Source organism: Vespa velutina, chromosome 1, assembly GCF_912470025.1.
Source record: "Vespa velutina chromosome 1, iVesVel2.1, whole genome shotgun sequence".
Lineage (NCBI taxonomy): Eukaryota > Metazoa > Arthropoda > Insecta > Hymenoptera > Vespidae > Vespa > Vespa velutina.
The window spans coordinates 11,570,866-11,587,561 of NC_062188.1; the positions used below are offsets into that span (position 1 = coordinate 11,570,866).

Below are 16,696 nucleotides of genomic sequence, written 5' to 3' on the forward strand. Positions count from 1 at the left end.
AATCTAAATTTAAAATAAATTATAACTTATTATTTAACAAATAATTTAATCCTGTAAAATCGAACAAATATTCCTCTTTACGCAATAGCAACCAATGAAATTGTTTCTGATACTAAGATCTTAGATACTTGAGATAATTCACAGCCAATACATAAAAGACTATTTCATTTAATTTTCCAATCGCATAATTGAGAATATTTTCTTCATCATTACAATAAATAATTTATTATATTAAATAACACATTCTTATACTCATATTATTATAGCACATTATAACATATTTATATCATAACATATATACATATACAATCATCTAAATAAAATATTAATGTGTATTTATTATAATCGAAGTTAATTTATATGTAAATATTGCTAAATTACTTTATTAATATTGTAAAAATATTTTATCTAAGAAATATGATTTTAAGAATTTAAAATTCTATATAAGTACTTAATATTATCGTACATTAAGTCATATTTTTATCACTCATGATAAATTACATGATAAAGTGATTCTACTAATATTCACTGATTTATTTACACCATATTTACATAATATATTCAGATAATGCAAAAAAATGGTTATTTTTATGAAATATGCTGGGCGATTTATCTGAATATATAAATTAAACGTAATTTGGAAAGATTAGTAAAATACGAACTTCAACTTGTTTATCATCTTTAATGGTGATTATTTGATAGATTTTGTATTTACTATTTTATTATTTAAAGTTCGTGTTATAGCAATATAATTCCAAATTTCTACAAGAAGATTATTGGTACTCTTCTTCAATGGAGTTCAGTAATACAAAAATTTTAACTGTTGGATTAAGCTGTGTTGATATAGTACAAACATGTAAATATTATCCTCTTGAGGATTGTGAACAAAAGTATGTGTTAATTTACAACATAACAAAATATTCGTTAATTTTATTATTACTGATCGAATAAAAGTTTTTAGGTCTGTTGAATATAAACAGCAAAGAGGTGGAAATAGTTCAAATACATGCACTGTTCTTTCTTTGTTAGGAAATTTGTGTGAATTCTTAGGAGTATTTAGTGCAGAAGAATATACTAATTTCTTACAAAATGACATGAAAAAATATAATATTGATTTTTCACATTGTCCTGAGATCAAAGGTGTTGGATGTCCTGTATCAACAGTTATACTAAGTTTAAGTACTGGAACTCGTACAATTTTACATTATAATCTGGATCTACCAGAATTGACATTAAAAGATTTTATGCAACTGAAATTGCAGAACTACAGTTGGATCCATTTTGAAGTAGGAACATAATTAACTTTGATCAATATTTTTAATAGTTTTAATCACTATTTTTCTTCAGGGCAGAAATATAACAGAAGTATTATCTATGATGCAAAATATAGAAAGCTACAATAAGTCTATGAGATTATCAGATAAGCAAAATATAGAAAAAAGTAATAAATGGAATATGACTATTACTATTAGTCTGGAGATAGAAAAATCTATACCTGAATTATTAGATTTATTATCTTATGTCGATATAGTATTTATATCAAAAGACTTTGCAAGAAGTAGAGGATATAACAATATGAGTGAAACATTGAAAAATATCAGTGCAAAAACTAAACCAGGGTATAAGAAATAAAAAATTAAATTTATAATTATATGAAATATAGTATGTATCTTTTAACATATTTTTTTAGAACAATTATTATTTGTGCTTGGAGTGATAGAGGTGCAATGGCATGTATTTCGGATGGAGTTACAGTACAATCACCAGCTTTTCCACCACAAAAAATAATAGACAGTCTTGGTGCTGGGGATACATTTAATGCAGGGGTTATACATTATTTGAACAAAGTAAAAATTTCTGCTAAAAATAAAGACAAAGGTTCTTCAAACAGTCCTGTTAAAAAAAGTCAGTCAAAGAAACATGATATTGAAAATTCAAAATTTAGTCAAACAGAATTTATTGATCAAAATATTCTACAGGCAGCTATAACCTTTGCTTGTCATGTTGCTGGTACCAAAATAGGAATGAAAGGTTATGATGGTCTTGATAAGATATTTACAAAATTCGAATAAATTTATATATTTAGAAAAAAAGGATCGATTTCATCTTAAATATAATACTATTTTTAGCGCAATATATATTAATCATACAGATTTATTTTAGTAATTAAACGTATTGAGCATTTTTATATGTAATATTTGATATTTGATACATAATGTAGGGTTCTGTAATATTAAATCTAGGAGAAAAGAATAGCACCAGGGGATCCGAAGATGTTGTGCCTGTCTTTTAGACGCTATCATGTTAATCTTATACAATATTTTATCATAAATATCATAATAATAACTGATATTTTAGAAATATAATGATTTGATATGAGAACATTATTTGTAAATAATTTTATAATATTCCAAAATTAATAAATTATTATAAATTTGTACATTATCCTATAATGATATAAACATATAATTATACAGGTATATAAAAATGTTGAATTATATTGTTAAATTATATGATGATTCTTTAAATGGATAAAATTACTTGTACACAGTTATCTTTGAGTGGAATCTTTGTCAATTATGAACAGCAGTACAATTTGATACAATACAATACTAACATATAATCTTTATATATATTATATATAAAATGTGTTAATTAGAATCCTGAAAATAATAAACAATGGTAAATATACCTGATTACTTATAATAAACTATATATTTATCTTGAAAGGTTAGAAGCAAATGTATATATGAATTATATAAATACTGATTTAACTCTTACATTTATCAGCAATCATTTGTCATATCTTGACACGTTCTTGCTTCGCTGTGCTTATCTGCCAATGCTTCTAATATATCCAGCAATAATTCTCTGCTCAATTGCTTCAATCTTGGTAGTCTTGCAACCTTATGAATATAAATAATATATGTTGGATAATAAAATTTATATATGTAATAATAGCATTCATTATTTAAATGATTATAAATTACCTTACTGAAATGATGTACTATAAGATTTAATGCATACTTTTTAATGTCACTAGCTTGCATTCTATCTGCAGCTTCTAAAATTTGTATAACATTTTCAAAAGTAACATTCATTTCAAGATTTTGTTTGCAAAATGCTTGTAACCGATTATTTGTAAAACCATAAAAAACTGGAGCTGTAAATAAATACAAAGAATCTTCAGGGGGCATTGAAACATCTGCATAATAAATGTATCTCATTAAAGAAGCAAATGATTCTGCTGATGGAATCATCTCGCCAATTTGTATCTGTAACAAATTATTAATATTACAAATAAACTATATTATATAGATTTAATAGTAAATTTATTACCCACATTAACAATATTATTTTCAGGCATGAAAGAGCGAAACATGCCTTCAAAATAACTGCATCGTGCTGCGAGAACAGCTTTGTGTGCTGGTATAGGCACACCATCCAACATCAAAATTATATCACAGAATTCTTTACCAATACTTATTAAAAATGCCTCCATATCTTGCTCTAAAGTTGTTCCTAATAAAAATAAATTATTATTGAAAAATATTCGAAATTAATTTCAATGAAACATACCTGTACCAGATTCGTATTGTTTTGAAAAGTTTCTCGTTTGTGGCACTTGTCGTCTTCTAATAATTTCTACCATTAATGGTTGATCCAATGTCTCAAATTCTTGACTCATAACGATTTGATTGTAATTACTTTCCTTTACTATAAAACTAAGACAAAATTCTTTAATGAAGTATAACTTTAAATGTGCAGCATTATGTAAGGCTTCCAATACGTTTGCATGACTTATAGTTGCTTCTAAATAATGCACACATAATTGTTCTAAACGTTTCATATTAAATTGAACTGCAAGACGATAAACATCCATCATAAGAAGGACGATGCCATTGCTTAAAGGATCATCAAATCGACTATTTGATGTATCCTCAAATCTTTTTGTAGGATCAATACGATCCGTGTAGATATAATTTAATACCATTTCAAAAGCTTCTGGAACAGCATCTTTTAATTTTACCTACAAAAATAACATTTTATTGTCATGTTTCATAAAAAAATTGATTTTTTTTCCTCTAAATTGATAGTTATTTAAAATATACCTCTAATAAAGGTAAATCTTTAACTGGTACATCTGCAGAACCTAAAACTTCTTCCAAATGTTTTTCTCTTTTTTCATGCGCTTGCCTAATGCGAGCTCTTAAAAATTGAGAACGAGCTGCAACCATAGCTATGTGTGCTGGTATTTTTGTATCGCCTTCACCTACTACAAATTCTACATCACAGAATAAACGAGCATTTAACAGTCTTCCAAAATCATCATGAAGAGTGCACTTAGGGTAGGAAGAAAATTGAAACCTGTACGTTTCTCCAGAACGTACATTGTTATCAACTGTACCACCAAAAATAAACATGGCTTCTCCAATCACTGCTGCAGCATGAAAAAGACGACCAGATGGTACCTATAATAGTAATAATAATTATGATATAATAGTAAATATAATAAAAAATAATTTTTAAGCAAACCTGACTGTCAGTAGATGGTAGTACTATATTCCAAGTTTGTGTATCCAGATCGTAACAGTGAAGATCATTTGGTAAAGTTGAATCAGCTGCTCCACCGAAAACATAGAGATGCCTGTCAAAGCTTACCATTGTGTGACCATATCTACGTGCAGGTGGTGGAGGTGCACCACGAAGAATGTGTTCTGTTGATATACGGGTCCAACTAATAAAAATCGAATAATTATGAATGTGAAGTATTATATTTTATATTATTTATTGTTACATTTATTTACCGTCTTTCTCTAAAATGAAATTGAAAAAGACTGTTAGTAATTTTGGCTCCACTTTGTCCACTAAATACAAACATAGATTCACGAGCTACAGCAACAGGAAAGTTACAACAAGTTGGAGGGCAATCGCCAGACTGAGCTACTTTCTCCCAAATGCGTGTATCACCAGGCTAAAAAAATACACATTCCTCAAGCTAGTGAAAATAATTAACACATTCTAAATATAAATCTTACCAACAAAGATATTGTCCACATGTCATTAAGTCTTGCATTTCCATCATAGCCAGCAAAAATCCACAATTTATTGTCATATACAGCAGCACCATGTGCAGATCTCGCAACAGGTGTTCTACAATGGAATATTTTTTTATCAAATTTATAAAGATTACTATAAAATACAATTATTAGAATACAATTATATAAAATACAATTATAATAACATACACCCCAATAAATTTCCATTCTGTCCATTGTCCAGTTAAAAAACGATATTCAAAAAGATCATTTTTATTGGTAAGATTTGAATTTGAGTGTATATCTCCAGTATAACCACCAAATACAAACATTGAAGCATCATGTACTACTGCTGAGTGATGATAACGTGGTGCTGGTGGAGTTCCTGTTGCAAATGCACGACCCCATGATTTTTCTTTTACATCAAAGCGTAACAGATCATTTAACATTCTTGAGCCATTATCACCACCAAATACATAAATAGCATCTTTGTATGCCACAACCGTATGCTTACTACGTCTGTTAAATCAAATCTTGTTATATATTATTTTAAGAATAAATATATAAATATATAAATATATAAAAGTTAAATGTAATTATAATTGCATAATTGACATAAATACGAGAATAATATTAATTTTTTATGAATATTTACAATTAAATATCAAAAGAATTAATTTACATAAATATTATTTTGTTAATTAAAGTTTAATGATAACCTTTAATAGATTATTAAAAATAAATTTACCTAGCACCAACAAATTCATCACATTCAGGCATACGTTGCCAACGATGTACAGTTTCAAAAGGTCCAAAATCAAGTGTCAAACATTCTGCAGTTATCACATTATCCATTCTAATGTTTTCAAGATATTAATTTATGATATCGACACCATACTTAACCTAAAATATTCTTCAAGAATAATTTCTTATTATTTATTTGTATTAAACATTTAATTAATCTTATTATATATAATCTTCCTTTTATATTAATTTTCTATTTAAAGAATATAATGTTTAAAACTACAATATAATTTTATATTTCTACATATTTTAACACTAGTACTGAATTGTCAATAACTCTTAAAGCGCCATGCAATGATCGTGCTGACATTATTGATATTGGGAAATCAATAATTATAATCCATACACAGAATATTCGTAAAACTAATAAAAATAATTAATTATCATATAAGAATAATTTTATGTCACTTCTTTGATAATGTTTTGTCTAAATATATATTTTTTGAAAAATAATATACAAAAGTAAATATATTTTATTTATTTTTCAGTAAGTAAAATATTTTATATTTTATTATAATAAATAAAACCTTAATGTAATAAGTACTAATATTATATTAAATTTTTGTTAAATGTACATATGTGTATATAAATCTTAATTTAATAAGCATATATTTCATGTTAATGTGTATATCGGAAATATCATTGACATATTTTTTTTTTCTAAAATCCATTGTTTAAAAAGTTTTTCAACATCTTGAGATTGTATCTGTAAGTACACAAGCATTAAAAGTGTTGTTAATTATAAATTGAAGTAAAATAAATTAAATTAATATCTGTAAAAATATAATAATACAATTAGAAAATTACCTTATCTAAGATTAAGTCAGTGCTATTTAAACCTTTCAAAATATGAGAAATATCTAGTAACCAAAGCTGTGCACTATTTTTAATGATCCATAAATTTACACTAATTAATCCTACTACATGATGAGTATTATTATAATCACACCTAAAAGATAAAAGTATTGTTATTTTTCTGGATATAAAAATATTAATCTTGAAATATGAATTTAATTGTTATATGATTAAATATTAATTCAATATTTAATAATATTAAATGTAATAAAATATTTATTCAATTTAATAATTATAATTTCTCATGCTTATAATTTACCTATTTTGGAAATTTTTTGTAACTTTTTCTATATTCATATCCCAAGGTACTGTAGTTCTCATTGCTAGATTTTCTGATTTTGGTGTATTCAAGTTTTTCATATTTTCAAGCATACGTAAAAATCGTCTTTTATTTTTCTTAACACCTTCATCAAGTTTCTGTTTTAGTTTTTCTTCTTTTACTTTTTCTTTATTTGCTTTCTCTTCATGGACAAGATCTTGATAATAGCCATGTTCTTGAGATGGCAAATGTTTCCAAATATCTGTTATTTTACGAGCAACTTCTACTGCTGATAGTTTAGGATTTTCTTTTATTACTAAAAAAAGTTATTATAATTATTATAATTACTTGTAGTACACAAATTACAAAGAATACGATATTAATAATATAAAAAGGAAAATGATGCAATATATTTACTCTCTGATCTGATGTCATTTGCAAATTTGGCAAATGTTGTCTTTATATTGTAAGAATTATTACTTAATGATATATGGTTTGTACAATCGATAAATGGTTTTACATCTGTACCTCCCTATCATCACATAAAAGTATATTTGTTGTAAAATGATACACATTTATTTTTTGTTGAATTAAAAAAAGTAGATATACCTTTAAACCTTCTACATGTCCTTTACTCCATGTTTTCAATGAATTCTTTTCTTTTACATTTAAGTTATTATCCTTTTCATTATTTTGTATATCGTGTGTCTTATTAATATGTGTATTTACATTACTTCTTTCATTTAATATAAAATCAAACTCAAAATCTTCACCTAGGTCTACTACAGGTAACTGACTAATATTTTCATTTGAAATATCAATTTGATTATCTAATGTATTTATAGTCTGGTGAATGTTAACTTTTTTATCAGTCGAATTCAAATTATATAGTAATGAATCATTGGTATATATTGGATTGTTGCTAAAACTAAATGTAATATTTAAATTTCGTTTTTAAATGCATATCCTTTTAAAAACTATTTTTTATATAATATTTATACTAACGTATAATCATGTTTAAGTTGATTACGATCTGTACAATTAGTATCTATATTATGTATACTTGAATTATGTGAAGCTAATGTAGTGTTTAAATAATTTGCGATAACTTGTAATTCATCCTCAGAAACATTATTCTTCCCATCTATACGATCTATTGGATCCTTTAATGTGTTTTTACACTGGGGTATGTCTTCAATAATTTGGTATTTCAATACCTCAGTTGTATTCTTATTAAACTTTTGTGGAACTGATTCTCTGTTTATAGTTTTTTTAATTTCTTTTTCATCCATATTAGGTGAAAGTTTGCGTCTTTTATATACAGGTAATTCTGTCTTTGAAATATTTTCGTTAGTTATCAATGAGTAATCTTGATCATAATTACTTATTTCATCAGAATTTTTTTTTTTCTGTTCCTCCCTTTGTATACCATAAAAATTTGTTAAAAGTCGATTGATAGCATCAAGAATTATTTGCTACAATATATATAGTTTTTAATATATGTACCATAATATATGTACCATAATTATATGTACCATGATTTTTATAATTTTTATGCAATCTGTAAATTATACCTGATTTCTTAAAAGTACTGCATCTTTATTAGGTTCTAAATTAACATCAACATCCATTGGATCCATCAAAATATGTACAAGAAATATTAGTTTCTTTTTTACTGACAGTTTATGACTAAAGTATTCTGAGATTATGTCATTCACTGCCTAATAATAAAAAAACGAAATTCTTTCAAGTATTTTTTTTAATATAACATATATATGATATATTATTTTTCAGCAATATTTTATTTTATAGAGAAAGTAATGTGTACCAATAAAAAAATTGTAATATAAAAGTCTAACAAAGCTTAATTAATCTTTATACAATTAAAATCATACCTTTTCAATGTCTTTATATTTAACAGGACGATTATTGATAAAAATGTAATGATTAGTTTGACAAATTTCGTTTATATCCTGTATTTCTTTATCAGGAATCATTAATTGTATTGTAGCCTAAAATACCATAAAAAGTGTAGTACAATATTACTTATTATATTTTAATTGATTGACTATGCCTTATTCTTGATTGACTATTTCCTTATTCTTGTAGTATAAAATCATATTTTTATATATACCTCAGTTTCTTCATAAGTAATCCACTTCATATTACATATAACTTTGCTCCCAAGCACATGTTCTGCTGCTTCTTTGATACTATCTAGATTTGGTTTTATAAATATGACATTATTGTTTACTTTATAACTAATTCTTACTGTGTAATTACATATTCCAAAACTTTTAAGTAGCCATTCTATTAATTTAATATCTTGGTTTGCTTTTTTTTTGTTAGTAATTAATTTTCTTCTTACTGGTAATTGTTTAAACATTTGTTTGATTTGAACCGTTGTACCTAACATAAAAAATTATATAAAGTAAACAAAATTCATTACGCAATTATTAATATAAACTTTTAATACCTCTGGCCCTTGGATATAATTCTGATGTCATAATATTTCCATTGTTATCCATATTATACAATCTGCCTACCTCATCCTTATCTGTTCTTGTCATAATAACAACATCACTGATTCTACACAATGCATTTAATGCTTCACCTCGAAATCCATAAGTTTTTAGCATATCTATATAAATAAGATAAAAAATGGTTATTATTAATAACTGAATTCATATAAAATAGCAATTAAACTGTCTTATAACAATAAATATTACCTAAATCTGCAAAATTTGATATCTTAGAAGTACAGGATGGTAAAGCCATATACGAAGCATCTACTTTTGAAATACCATCCCCATCATCTTTTACTTCTATTAGTGATGTGCCATTATCAACCTAATAATAATTAAAAACATTATAATAAACAATTAAAATAGATATATAAAATTGATTCATTTTTTGTGACATAAGTTTTAATTAGTTATATTTATATATGAAATACACACATAAGTAAACAAAGTGTATATAAAAAGCAATATAAATTAAAATTAAATACGTACGAGATTAATTTCAATGTTTTTTGCATTTGCATCAAAAGCATTTTCTGCTAATTCTTTGACAGCACTATATATGGATGTTATAATTTGTGTAGTAGTTACAAGTCTTATTGTATTTTCATCTAAGCTTGTAATCGACATTTTTGGACGACTTGTTTTCTCGCTTTGTTAATTTAAAATTTTGACATGGAATCAGTGTTGATCAAATAAGACGAAAGATGTCATGCAAGAGATAGTCAAGCATTTGTATAATTTGTAATGATATAAATACATAAATAAATATACCAATAATAGTCCTTAAAGCAATCAATTAAAATAATTTTGTAATATTATAGATCCATTTTGGAATGAAAAATGAAAAGAATAATAAGACTTTTAATCGATTATGTGACTTATTTTTCACAAAAGTATATTACATCAATTATATCAAAATATTTTGAATATCTGGGGATTTTGGATTGTTAAAGATGGGTATAATGATTTTTAAAGCAATTTGGCGGGAGAATAGATTTATTATCTAATTTAAAATATTTCACATATATTTTACATTGTAAAAAACATACTTATGTATTATATATAATTTCTATAGAAATATACATATAGTGTAAAAATTGTACTCTTACTAGAGGAAAGTAATAAATGTTAAAAATCACGGATACATGATTTACATGGATTAATTTGCATAAATAATACGGATCTTATGTAATTATATTTCATTCTGGATAGAAATTTCCATGAAACCATTGTTGAGAATCAAGTTTAGAAGATCGAAGTTTTTGTGGTTGCTATGGACAAGGGTTCGTGAACTCTACGTATGTACATATTGATTTTACTATTCATGGAAAACACTTGGAAATGGTCAATGGACTATTGCTTGTTATAGCAAGCGACTTGTCTTCTTTTCTTTGCTTTCCGGTAATAAAAATTTATCTTAAACTTTATTGTGCAATAAAATGTACTTTCGAGATATCTTAGAAAATGTACGGATTATACAAAAAAAACAATAACGAATTAAAACAAAGCATTTACATAGTAGAGTTAGGTTTTTTTTAACAGAGTTTAGATTTTCTTCTAACATATTTGAAATAATTTCATTTCATTGACAATAGAAGAAATTCTATGAAAGTATCTGAAAAAAATATTGACCTGTAAGTACTAAATGCACGCAAAAGTAAAATCACGTATAAGTTAAACCAAAAATAGATGTACCTTTTGTTAGGCTGTAGATTGTAGTGGCGATAAATCCATGGATTGCCACTTTGAATTTCAGAACGTGCATATCATCCACGTATCTATCGAGTGTTATCGACCTTTTTCTAAATATATTACACGATGAACTGGTATGGTTTATGCGATATATTTATATATCAAGAATTCTTTTTTTTATGCATGTGCAATCGTTAAATTATGAAACATAAAAATAATTTAAAAGTAAAATGAATTTGACAATTTCTTTGAGTAGAATTGTAATACCTATAACAAAAAAAAAAAAAAAAAAATAAGGAATCAATCCAATTATATTCGATCATTTTTTCGTATATATAATTAAATTGTGCGCCTTTATTCGAAGTTTAATTATAATTATTTTCTAGGGAAAAAATATAAAAATTATTGAACAAATAGGTCAAAATTGATATTAAAAAGAAAACGTTCAAATAAATTACATTTAAATATAAATAAAATAAGCTTTTTTTTTTCTTATATACCCTTTCACCATATAGATATACATAACATCTATATGATCATTTAAGTCAGCAACGCAGGCTGTGAGCATTTTCACGAAGTATACGTAGGCGTCTATATACAACTATAATCACATCTTGTATTGAATTAGTTTGATTTTCTCGTTCGCTGCTCCAACTGTTCGATATATTTAAAACAGACTCCGGGATCATATGCAGGGTATTTTCTTATTTATGGTTTCTTTTCCTCTGTTATCCTACTTTGCAAGATATTCTTTAATTATGCTGATTGATTCTTATTAATTCTATATGCTAAGTAATTATTTTTTTCGAAGTCTATATTTGTTAATTGAAGAAGTATATTTGTATAAAAATAAAATCGTTTCAAACTTATAAAATATTCCTAATATACATTATTAAATATCTTATATATTTCCTTGTATTAGTTCACTTAAAATATTTGTACGATGATAATTTATTTAATTAATTTCATATTTCCGTGATGCATACATATATTTTATAGGTTACATGGTACTCAGATGTGTAAGTTCAGTTTTTAGTTACTAATTCTTAGTTTTTATTTCGTTAAATATTTATTATATATTAGAAACTCTATTATTTGAACTAATAGGGAGATCTAAAATCGTTCTGATAAGGAAATTTTCGGATAATAGAATATAGACTTTTCTTAAATGAATTATTCTATATTTTGGTCTACTCTGTGACGTTAATGTTTTCGCATTTTCCTTATTCTGATATTTTATGCAATATCGCAATATCGTTTTCTAATTTTGTAAGTATTTCTGTTTTCGTTTCAACAGTTAGCACTACACATTTACGTTTCATTGTATAACATTACAAATACTACGTAATTGTTTAAACAATTTTGAATTAAATTTTATTTCTCCTGCTGTGTTAAGGACAGACTGTTTATATTGTTATGATTAAAGATAGTATATAAGGCGAATAATAGAATGTTCGATTAATAGAACGTTTGGACATTAGGGTATTCAGATAATGTGTGTTTGCATAATAAAGCTTCTATTTAATTAATATTGACTAAATGCAAAAAACTTCATTTTTTTTAATAATCAAGAAATATTTCGCCGAAATAAATAATTTTCATTTTTGTAATGTTCTGAATATATATCTAATCTGTTAACCAGAGAGATTTCTGATAACTATTTTGATTACAATTGATTATAATTGAAAAGATAAATGACAGAAGAAAATATATTCTAATTCGAAAGAAAAACAAAGAAATAGAAAAGACAACTTTCCTTCAATTAAACGAGCGATCGCGAGTCAACGATCATGAACAAAGCGTGAGCTAGTTCCGAAATGAGGTGTCGTGAATGGAATAACGATCTAGAAATGAGATGTACTCCGTATGCGAAGTAAAAAAGAACATATTGCAGTGGGAGGCTTGCATCTGATCGAACGCTTCGAACGAAAGTAATTATATACTCACTATAAGTATATAAAGACGTATGTATAGTTAATGGCACACGAAAGTATTCGCTATTGAAATTTTATATAATAATAATATACATGTTAGATCTAAATTCTGAAAGTAATGTTGCAACTACTATAAGACACAACTATCGAGATTATATATACAAAATTTGAAGCGAATCGAATAATATTTGTAGAAGTTAAGAAATATTCATTTATTGAAACAAGATCACAAAAGTATTTGAACGTTTAGAGATCAAGCAATTAAACAATGCATTTTTAGTAAGACTGTAAACATTTGTAGATTCAGTTTATGTAATGACATCGTATAGCGAGTTTCGTGCTTTATTGTGGGTGATATTAATTTATATAGTGAGTCTAAAAAAATCGGAAACGCAGATATGTGAGAGAAAATTAATATTAAAATTGCATAAAAAAGGGAAATTATATAGGCCAAATTAATGAAAAGATGTATATCCATAATAAATTATATTATTAAAAAATCATATACCGAAAAAACAATTACAAACAATCACCGTAGAGATCAACCGAAAAAAATAACTAGTAAAAAAATAAAATTCGTATACCCGAAATAAAAAACAAAATTCAAATACTTCGGCTACAAATCTGGCTCAAATGGTTGCTAATAACTTTAAAAAAGATGTTCATTTTGAATGACACAACCCAGACGCGACAGTGATTTTCATGATAGAATTCCAAGAAAGAAACCATTTAATAACAAAACGAATCAACCCAAGCATTTGAAATTTGCAAAAAAATATATAAGTAAAAATAATGCTTTTCGGGAAAATTATTTTTTCTGACAAAAACAAATTTAATATATTTGGATCAGGTGAACGTCGATATTTTTGGAGAAAACCAAATTCAGAAATGAATGTTCCAAATTTACGTCCGATTGTAAAACACGATGGTGCTGGTGTGATGTGAGAGTCTAAGGCTGCAAACGGTATTGAAAATCTTATTTTCATAGATGGTATTTTATTATATAAATATAAATATTTAAATATTCTAAAAAATAATTTAAAAGAAACTGCTACAAAATTAGGGTTGTTTAAAATTTTTATTTTCAGCAAGACAATGACTCTAGGCAAAATTGTAAAAAAATGGTTATTATATACTCGTAATAAAAAACCTAAAAAGTCCTGACAACCTCATCGAACATTTGTGGGCGGAAATAGGCAAGAAACTAAAAAATTATGATATAACTTCGAAAGATGTATTAAACAGAAAATTGTAGAAATATGGAATTCTATTTAATCTACAACAAATCCAAAACTAGTGAACGGCATGCAACATCTTCTCAAAGCCATAATTGAAGCCAAAGGAGGTCCAACTAAATATTAAATAAAATAAAGTACGTATAATTAATACCGTTTAAATACTTTCGTGATTCTGTTTCAATACATCATTACAATGAATATTACATAACTTTTACAAATATTATTCGATTCTCTTCAAATTTTGTATATATAATCTCGATAGTTGCGTCTTGTAGTAGTTGCAACATTACTTTCAGAACGTAAGTCTAACATGTATATTATTATTACATAAAGTTTTAATAGCGAACGTTCGAAAACTTTCGTGAGCCACTAACATTTACATACGTTTATATATCTTATAATTAGTGTACAATCACGTATGAATTGTTTGATTTTTTTGTTACGCTTCTTATGAGATAAATACTTTACTCATATATATTGTACATTATTTGTAAGTACACATCATACACGTATGCGTGCTTGCGTGTGCATAAATATGCATGCAAGAAAAATGCTATTATTCCTTCTCGTGAAACATAGAATTTGTATTTTACAATTTCTTAAATAACATACAAACAACATTGCTGTTGTCGTGATTATGAAAGTAATCGCTTTGATTCTATTTCTTCGTGCTATTTTTAATATTTTAAACATAGATCCAATCGTAGATATTATAATTTATTGTCATTGTTAATTCAATTCCAAGACCATTTGGTGGCGATATCACGGATACATCCTGTTTACTTTTATTTCTCTGAAATGTGAATTACTTAATTGCTATGAGTTTTTAATCTTATAATAATTCGTTTTTCCTTGGTTATTAAAATATTTATTTAGTTCAAAGTGCGATATATTTACATTCACACTTTTTTTTTTAAGATGTTCAATAAACAGAAATGATTTTCAGTAAATCTTCAAAGAAAAGAAGAAAAAGAATTTCTTTTCTTCTTTCAAAGAAAAGAAATTTAAAAACCCTTTCCTGTCTTTATGATATCAGCGATTTTACGATCTTTTTTGTAAATATTTTTACCCTAAGGATTATGCAATACATTTGCTTCTGAAAGGAAGTTCGTTGAAGTGAAATGTAATATACAAAATCCCAATAATACCTCCTTACATACAATTTTATCTAAGATCAGCATACGAATTTAGATAAGAGTTTAAATAAATTCGTGACATGACCCGACCGATGAATTTATGTTGCTATTTTCCAAAGACTTAATACTGATATTTTGCTCAGAATTTTTATCAATTGATATTTCCGAAGCTGAAATAATATGTTATGGAAACTGATAAGTTATCGAAAATAAATACCAATATTTTATCAATTTTTCTACTGTAGACATGGTAACTTAAGATTAAGATATGATCTTTTTTCTCTATAACTAAAAATAATAAACATATATTTAACTTATAAATTTAAATATTTGTTAATCTTAAGTATTAATATATCATCGGATAAATTATATCATAATGTGACAATACGCATCACGTTTTAATTATATCTTATTGTAAGTGATTATTTTAATGAGTACTTTAAAAGTGAAAACAATCTTTTGACATTACCTTGTGTTGATAGCATTGCTAAAGCAACTTCAGCTAGCGAATACAATTCTAAAAAACATTTTCTTTCTTTATTCAAAAATTCTAAAATGTTTCCTTTAAAACACCTTACAGTAGACAGGAAGGAAAGAATCATCTCTGATAACAATGGCAAGGGAGGGAAATTCTTGACGGCTAAATGTTTTTTACCGTTAATAGTTATTTAGCCAGCTTTTTCAGCCAATTTTTCTTGAATTTTCTTTTAATTTTTCTCAGGTTTGTTAATTCTTTAATAAATGGATTACTATGATCTGCATTTCTATTTCTATGCCTTACTGATGCTTTATTACGAGGTTCAAATATGTCGTTGATGAAGGGTATCTTAAGATCGTGAAGTGTCTGATTAGAAATATTTCATGAAGAATTTGTCATAATCCGCAGGTTTTCAATTGGAAAGATTAACTTCAAGTTTAATTCCATAAGTTTATTAACCTGAAAATATTTATCTAATTCTGCACTTTGAACTTTTACCAAAAAATCGAACGATTAATTCAAACGTGTACGCTCAACAACTCGCTAAATTGAGCGATGCAGTTCAAAAAAAACGGCTAGAATTGGCAAATCGTAAGAGTTTTGTTTTCTGGCATTATTATGCAAAAGCCCACATATCTTTGGTCATTCGTCAAAAATTTTTGGAACTAGATTGGGATGTGTTGTCACATTCATCATATATCCCTGACCTTGCGCCTTCAGATTATCATTTATTACG

At 26.0% G+C, this 16,696-nt stretch overlaps 3 protein-coding genes and 1 long non-coding RNA gene across 9 annotated transcripts; 2 read left to right on the top strand and 2 right to left on the bottom strand.

The window, feature by feature from the left end:
* The first annotated feature begins 467 nt into the window (after nucleotides 1-467).
* LOC124949328 (ketohexokinase-like) lies at nucleotides 468-4,174 on the top strand. The gene is made up of 5 exons (XM_047494224.1): nucleotides 468-687; nucleotides 745-890; nucleotides 962-1,286; nucleotides 1,348-1,619; nucleotides 1,691-4,174. Exons 1-5 carry the CDS (start codon nucleotides 685-687, stop codon nucleotides 2,070-2,072), a joined length of 1,128 nt encoding a protein of 375 aa, XP_047350180.1. The 5' UTR covers nucleotides 468-684; the 3' UTR covers nucleotides 2,073-4,174.
* Nucleotides 2,137-6,162, bottom strand: LOC124949309 (leucine-zipper-like transcriptional regulator 1). 5 transcript variants are annotated; one of them, XM_047494191.1, is made up of 11 exons: nucleotides 5,788-6,162; nucleotides 5,250-5,558; nucleotides 5,040-5,154; nucleotides 4,809-4,975; nucleotides 4,537-4,738; nucleotides 4,113-4,472; nucleotides 3,580-4,030; nucleotides 3,385-3,522; nucleotides 2,991-3,163; nucleotides 2,782-2,906; nucleotides 2,137-2,663 (listed from the first exon to the last, which is right to left on the bottom strand). In XM_047494191.1, the coding sequence occupies exons 1-10, from the start codon at nucleotides 5,892-5,894 to the stop codon at nucleotides 2,787-2,789; spliced, it is 2,142 nt and encodes a 713-aa protein (XP_047350147.1). In that variant the 5' UTR covers nucleotides 5,895-6,162; the 3' UTR covers nucleotides 2,137-2,663; nucleotides 2,782-2,786. The 5 variants fall into 5 exon arrangements, 4 of the variants coding, with proteins under 4 accessions (XP_047350147.1, XP_047350153.1, XP_047350142.1 ...); XM_047494197.1 differs by having other exon boundaries at nucleotides 2,991-3,275; nucleotides 3,344-3,522; nucleotides 5,250-5,424; nucleotides 5,788-6,161; XM_047494186.1 differs by having other exon boundaries at nucleotides 2,991-3,275; nucleotides 3,344-3,522; nucleotides 5,788-6,161.
* Nucleotides 6,163-6,336: 174 nt separating this feature from the next.
* Nucleotides 6,337-10,183, bottom strand: LOC124948179 (PMS1 protein homolog 1-like). 2 transcript variants are annotated; one of them, XM_047491581.1, is made up of 12 exons: nucleotides 9,972-10,183; nucleotides 9,687-9,807; nucleotides 9,434-9,598; nucleotides 9,092-9,174; nucleotides 8,853-8,969; nucleotides 8,532-8,678; nucleotides 7,963-8,432; nucleotides 7,567-7,885; nucleotides 7,375-7,489; nucleotides 6,958-7,273; nucleotides 6,651-6,792; nucleotides 6,337-6,549 (listed from the first exon to the last, which is right to left on the bottom strand). In XM_047491581.1, exons 1-12 carry the CDS (start codon nucleotides 10,107-10,109, stop codon nucleotides 6,457-6,459), a joined length of 2,226 nt encoding a protein of 741 aa, XP_047347537.1. In that variant the 5' UTR covers nucleotides 10,110-10,183; the 3' UTR covers nucleotides 6,337-6,456. The 2 variants fall into 2 exon arrangements, with proteins under 2 accessions (XP_047347537.1, XP_047347462.1); XM_047491506.1 differs by having other exon boundaries at nucleotides 9,092-9,366.
* Nucleotides 10,184-13,018: 2,835 nt separating this feature from the next.
* On the top strand, nucleotides 13,019-15,108 carry LOC124946802. The gene is made up of 3 exons (XR_007100181.1): nucleotides 13,019-13,105; nucleotides 13,959-14,072; nucleotides 14,197-15,108. It is a non-coding gene; the product is annotated as an uncharacterized LOC124946802 (long non-coding RNA).
* The last annotated feature ends 1,588 nt before the right edge of the window (nucleotides 15,109-16,696 follow it).